General features: G+C 34.9%; 1 protein-coding gene across 6 annotated transcripts in view; it reads left to right on the forward strand.

Annotated features, from left to right (window-relative positions):
* Positions 1 to 4431, forward strand: part of MMUT (methylmalonyl-CoA mutase) — a 32238-nt gene extending 27807 nt beyond the window's left edge. For 4 of the 6 annotated variants that reach the window (XM_072832711.1, XM_072832712.1, XM_072832713.1 and 1 more), the window contains exon 13: positions 4162 to 4431. In XM_072832711.1, coding sequence (XP_072688812.1) covers positions 4162 to 4290 — 129 coding nt within the window. In that variant the 3' untranslated portion in view covers positions 4291 to 4431. Of the gene's footprint in view, positions 1 to 353; positions 495 to 4161 lie in introns of all 6 variants that reach the window. The other 2 variants (XR_012034156.1, XR_012034157.1) reach the window with 1 other exon arrangement.
* Positions 4432 to 7234: the final 2803 nt, after the last annotated feature.

The raw sequence follows: 7234 nt of genomic DNA on the forward strand, positions 1-7234 counted from the left end.
ATATGAGTTGAGAAAAAACACAGGCTTGTTATCTAAATGAGCTGACATTTTCAAGAAACACATTTTACACAAGTTGTATTAACCCTCTGGATATGGATATTTGAATTACTCAAAGCATCTGTAAATGTTTTCCATACTTTTTTCCCTGTGAGTTTAAAGACTAAAGATTATTTTCAATAATGACACACTTGTGTGTTAATATGAGTATCCTTTATAATTGTTAGCAGTCACCACCTATGCATTTTTCACATTATTTGTTTGCAGTAAGTATATAAAATAGCACTATTACTCAGCTGAAAGTCATTTAGATTTCAAATTAGGAATCACTAATATATGGTGGTTAATCAAAACAGATTTTGCCACTGCCATCGTGGAGCTTAGAGATTCTGCAGCTCAATTAAATAAATATGATCTGTCCTCACCAGTGTGTGTTAACTACAGTCTGGAACTTCTGACCTTCTTCAACGCAGTGGTTTCCAAATATTTTCGGCAAGGTTAGCAGCCCCATGATGCTTACTTATTTTATGTAGTAGACACTATGATTATATGCCTGGCCAGCTCAGTAGACGATGTTTTGAAATAAGTTTTTATTTGAAAATAATTTCAAACTAATAGTAAGATACAAAATGAAAATAGTACAAAGAATACCTGTGTATCCTTTATTTAGAGTTACTTGTTTCCAACATTTTATCTGCTCACTAAAGTACATTTTATTTTATTTATTTTATTTTTTTATTTTTTTAAATTTATTTATTTATGATAGTCACAGAGAGAGAGAGAGAGAGAGAGGCAGAGACACAGGCAGAGGGAGAAGCAGGCTTCATGCACCGGGAGCCCGATATGGGATTTGATCCCGGGTCTCCAGGATCGCACCCTGGGCCAAAGGCAGGCGACAAACCGCTGCGCCACCCAGGGATCCCTAAAGTACATTTTATAAGGCTTAGGTAGATCTAGAACCCTTTCCCCATTTGCAAAATTTCCATCCTTTCCCAGATAAGTCTTCCGTTTCAAATACGTAAGTCAGGGATCAGAGCAAATGATATATAGAATTATTAGGAAAGATAGAAGAGATAACCTATCAATTTGACCATCCCCAATTTATTATTTCATTGTTTTCTTATGAAATCTTAAATCTATAGCACCTGCCCAGGAATAATGACATGCTTGAGGTGTTTTTAATGTGTCAAATGTTGAGGTTATAAAAATGATTAGAAATGTTCTCTGATTTTAGAAGTTCAGACTTAGGGGATGCCTGGCTGGCTCAGGTAGTGGTAGAGCATGTGATTCTTGATCTCAGAGTTGTGAGTTTGAACTGCACGTTGGGTGTAGAGATTACTTACCAAAAAAAAATCAGTTTTTTTTTTTTAAGATTTTATTTATTAGAAAGTGAGTAGGAGAGAGAGAGAGCATGAGCAGGGGAAGGGGCAGAGGGAGAGGGAGAAGGGTGAATAGGGAGCCTGACATAGGGCTTGATCCCAGGCTTCCAGAATCATGACCTAGCCAAAGGCAGATACTTAACTAACTTAGCTACCCAGGCATCGCAAAATAAAAAAAATCTTAAAAAAAAAGAAAAAAATATGTTCAGACTTAGGAGAAAAGTTCAGTAAGATGTGTTAAGTGTCATTGCCAGGATATAGTATTTACAAGAATATTACAAGGAAATATTAAAGACAGGAAAAAAAAGTAGTTGGAGGATAATTGGCATGACCACATATTCATCATCTAAATGTGACTTCAAGAATAAATATAGGGCTTTTAAAAAGGTGTTGAAAAAGTCTAAAAAATGGGCAGAGGACCTGAATAGACATTTTCCAAAGAACATATACAGATGCTGGGGACCTGAATAGACATTTTCCCAAGAACATATACAGATGCTGGCAGGTACATGAAAAGATGCATTAGGGAAATGCAAATCAAAACCACAATGAAAAAAAAAAACCCCACAATGAGCTGTTATTTCACACCTATTAGAATAGCTATTATCAAAAAGGCAAGAGATAACAAGTATTAGTGATGATGTGGAAAAAGGGAACCTTTGTGTACTGTTGGTGGGAATCTAAACTGATGCAGCCACTATGGAAAACAGTACAGAGGTTTCTCACATTAAAAATAGAACTACCATGTAATCCAGTAATTCTACTTCTGGGTATTTATCTGAAGAAAATGAAATCGCTGACTCAAAAAGATAATATGCACCCCTATGTTTGTTCATGTATTAGTTACAATAGCCAAGAGGTGGAAACAACCTAAGTGTCCAGTAATGGATGAATTGATAAAGAAGATAGGTATATATACATAATGGAATATTATTTGGTCATAAAAAAGTAGGAAATTTTGCCATTTGTGACTATATGGATGGAACTTGAGGGCATTATGCTAAGTGAAATAAGTCAGACCGAGAAAAATAAATACCATGTGATCTCACTTATATGTGGAATCTTAAAAACAAAACAACTCCCACAGAAACCCAAACTCATATACAGGGAACAAATTGGTGCTTACCAGAGGCAGGAGGCAGGGAATGGGCAAAACAAATGAACTTAGTCAAAAGGTACAAACTTTCAGTTATGAAAATAAATAAGTCATAGGAATATAATGTTACACTGTAGTTAATAATGCTGCATCATATATTTGATACTTACTAAGAGTAAATCTTAAAAGTTCTCAACACAGATACACAAGTTTTGTAACTTTTTTTTTTTTTAAGTTTTGTGACTTTTTGATGGATGTTAACTGGACTTACTGTGGTGATCATTTTTCAATATATATACAAATATCAAATCATTATGTTGTATACCTAGAGCTAATGTGTTAAATGTCAATTATACATCAATAGAAAAAAGAAAGACTCATAAAAATAAAGAGGGTGCTATAATAATAACCACAAAACCATATGATCACCCTAGTCGATAAGGATCAGGGATTTACAGCCTGTCTTAAAACTTAATATTATAGCTACAGGTACCTTCATTTTTAAACCGAATACATCCTGGAGCAGTATTTGTGTCCTGGGAATCTTCTCACTCAAACTTTGTGTTTAAAATAAACTGACAAACAGCAGCGGAAACAAGAGAGAAATTTTTTTTTAAATGAACTAATCTTCATTTACAGAAAATCTAATTTCATCATGAAGCAAAATTCAAAGTACCACTATTCACCCAAAGAAAAAAACCCCACAAATTCAAAAAAATATGTGCACTCCTCTGTTTATTGCAACATCATTTATAATAGCCAAGATATGGAAGCAACCTAAGTGTCAGTCTGTAGACCAAATGATAAAGAAGGTGTGTGTGTGTGTGTGTGTGTATATAACACGGACTATTACACAGCTGTAAAAAAGATGAGATTGTGCCATTTGTGACAACATGGATGGACCTAGAGGATGTTATGCTAAGTGGAGTAAGTCAGACTGAGAAAGACAAATACCACATGATTTCAGATATAAGTGGAATTTAAAAAAATAAGGGAATAAACAAAAAACAGAATCAGACCTATAAATACAAAACAAACGGATGGTTGCCAGAGGGGAGGGTGTAAAAGGGAGTGGGAAAGACAGGCTTTTAGTTAAGGAATGAAAAAGTCATGCAAATAAAAGACAGCATAAGGAATATAGTCAATGATCTTGTGATAGCAATGTAACATGACAGATGGTAGCTGCACTTGTGGTGAGCAAAACCTAATGTATAAACTTGAATCACTGTGTTGTACACCTGAAATCGTGTAACACTGTATGTCAACTATATGCAAAAAAAAAATTAAAACAAAACACCCCCCAAAAGTATTAGCATTCACTAGCTGTAGACAAAATATCTTAGAGGAAATAAATAGCCTTATAATGCAAACCTATAATGTGATACTAAATTTAACACAAATAATTACAAGTAGTGAAAATCAAGGCAAAAGAAAATTATATGATTTGGGGCATAGAACTTCTTGCTCAGTGGGCCATGTTTCCTACCACATATCAAACACTGGGGTATTTGGAAAATGGGTACAAGTGGTTATTATTAGCACTTCCAGGGAAGGAAAAATTTTTTAGCTTCAAATATGAATAGTATACCAGTTGAGAAAGCTGGGGGCATCAGTAATTACTGCCCTAGTTTCATTTCCTTGAAATTAAAAATATTGTCTCTTCTTTAATTAAATAAATTCTTTCAACAGGATTATGAGTTTCTATTTGAAGTTGGAGTTTCCAATGTATTTGGTCCTGGGACTCGAATTCCAAAGGCTGCCGTTCAAGTGCTTGATGATATTGAGAAGTGTTTGGAAAAGAAGCAGCAATCTATGTAACATCCTGTTTTTTGTGTTAACTTTCTTTCTAAAATAGACTTTCAATGATGATCAGAGAATAAAACCATGTCTTCAATTTATTTCAACATTTGATATGTGCTTTCCTGAAAGCTTTACATTAAAATACCTGACTTATAAGAATTTTGTGATGCTCTAAGTGTATATAGTTTCTTTAAAAATCAAAACATATATATCCTTAAAAACTCCATATGTTTAATTCATCATCAGAAACTCTAGACAATGATATTATTTTAAAGTCATGATATTTATTTGAAGTATTTCTTATTAAAGTCTATTTTAAAAATTAAACTTTACCTAAAAAATATCTGACTAGTCCCATTCTTTGATTTAGTATTGTATTGACTTGAGCACCAGAAAATAAAATCCATGTATGAACAAAATAATGATACTTACCTTGGAAAAAATAAGGAAAAGTATTTATATAAAGAAATATAATATGGTTACGATCTTCAGCCAACTTCTACTGGAATCACTTCAGTAAGAATGTTAAATCAGACCCGAAGGTTGGAACAGGGAGGAAATGGCAGAATGTTTCTTCAAATCTGACTTTACTTTTTTCCTGGGCATGAACATGTGACCCTGTTATTGCTGGGCATGGTCAAGCCCCAGGAGAGTGGATATTTATGAATATTCCCTAAAATGAAGGTGCTTAAGTTGTTAATATGGCTTTCTTCAGAATGATGATGTAAACTGGGAATGTAGAAGGACTATGATAGCTGGAAGAGTTAGTTGGTATAACTCAGTCCAAGTCTAAGGGCCTGAGAATCAAGAGCCCATAGTGTAAATCACAGCCTAGGGACCGGAAAAGATAATATGATGTGTCCCAGATCAGTTAGGTAGGAAATAAAACCGGTGGATTCCTCTTTCTCTCTGCCTTTGTTCCATTCAGACCCTCAACCGATTGGGTGATGCTCACACACTGGAGAGGGCAATCTACTTTACTAAATCCACTGATTCAAATGCTAATCTTATCCAGAAGTACCCTAACAGACACACCCAGATATAATATGTAATCAGGGCATCCCATGGCCACTCAAGTTGATTACCTATTCTAGGTACCTATTACCTAAAGTTATCACAGAACCCTTGTACATTGCTGGTGGGAACGTACAATGCTGCTGCTGCTGCTGCTGCTGGGGAAAATGTATGATTCCTCAAAAAAAAAAAAAAAAAATTTGAACAGTTATCAAATGGCCCAGTAATTTCAATTTCACTCCTAGGTATATATCCAAAAGAACTGCAAGTGAGGTGTCCTATAGATATTTGTGCATCCATGTTCATAGCAGCTTTATTCACAATAGCCAAGAGGTAGAAGCAACCCAAGTGTCCTCTGATAGATGAATGGATAAATAAAATACTATTCAACCTTAAAAAAAAGAAGGGAGTTCTGAAACATGCATCAACTAGGTAAAGTATTGAAGACAATATGCTAAGTGAAGTCAGCCAGTCACAAAAGGACAGATATTTCATTTATATGAGATTTCTAGAATAGTCAAATTCATAGAGACAGAAAGAATGGTAGTTGCCAGGGCCTGAGGATAGGGAATGTGAAATTAAGGAACTGAATGGTTACAGAGTTTCAATTGGGGAAGATAAAAACGTTCTAGAGATGGGTGATGGTAATGGTTGTACAGCAATGTGAATGAACTTAAAGCCGCAAAACTGCACAGTTAAAAATAGTGAATAAGGTAAATGTCATGTTACATGTATTTTACCACAATAAAAGTATTTATAAGGATAGTTCTGACATGTTTATTTTATAAATGCTATTGGTATTTTTATTGTATTATTATTATTGTTGAAAAAAAGTGAATGGTAAGGCAGGAAACTGGGAAGGTAGGCAGGAGCCAGATTATGTACAGAGACAAGTTAAGGGATTTGGACTTTGTCCTGAAGATAAAGACAGAATCATAAGAGGGTTTTCTCTGGAAATAATCTGATACAGTTTGTGTTTAGCACACCAGTGGTGTGGAAGATGCCTTTTGATGGGTGGGGGCAAGACTGACAATGAGAGAAGACTGTTAGAATAATGTATTAGAGGCATTGCCAGTAACGAAACTTATCTGCTCGGGTGCTGCTCAGAGATGACAAACATGGAGAGGGTAAGATCTTATTTTGGGAGATTGAATTGATGGAATCTCTCTTTTATCTTAAAAAAGGGGGGGGCTCTTGATCCTTGAATATTCACTGTGTGGAATCTGCTATATCCTCTCACCTATTTTGGTTGTTCCTTTGTGGGCTGTTTTTGATGTGCAGCGATTTTGAGACTGGATATATTGGCATAATGTCAAAATCAGGAAAAGGTACAAATAATGGGATTTGTTTTCCAGTAGTCTTTCTGTCAATACTAGAATTTTTCTGGCTTTGGAAACACCCTGAATGACATCTTAAGGGTACTCTGAAGACATTAAAATCCTTTCCCTACAACTTAATGGAAACGTCAGTGTTATATAAATATTATCATAGTACAGGAGATGGAGGAGAGCTTTGAAGGGGCAACCTTTCTGAACAAAACCTGCCTGGAAATAGAAGAGTTAAAGAAACCGGATGATTTCTTCCTCTGATTTCCATTTCAGGGAGTGGGGATTAATACAATGGAGGGGAGAGCTGAGGGCATGTTAAACAACTCTAAACCTATTTACCCAGAGACAAGGTTATGCCAGGGGTCTCGACCACCCTCTTCTAGCATCTTTAAATGCCTATTCATTTCATACTACTCAAAAACTTTTCCTTTACAAAAAAAGGTTAACATAAAACCATTTATGTTAAGACATAAATGTCTGCTAATGCAGAACAGGTTTATTTTACCAGGTATATTTTTATTTTAAATGAGAGGAAAAAAGACTTAGCACAGTGATGAATATGTAAATATTTTTACTGCTATTTGGTAGACATAGTAAAAATGATGCTGATGATGTTAACA

The sequence above is a fragment of the Canis lupus genome, chromosome 7, assembly GCF_048164855.1.
Source record: "Canis lupus baileyi chromosome 7, mCanLup2.hap1, whole genome shotgun sequence".
NCBI lineage: Eukaryota > Metazoa > Chordata > Mammalia > Carnivora > Canidae > Canis > Canis lupus.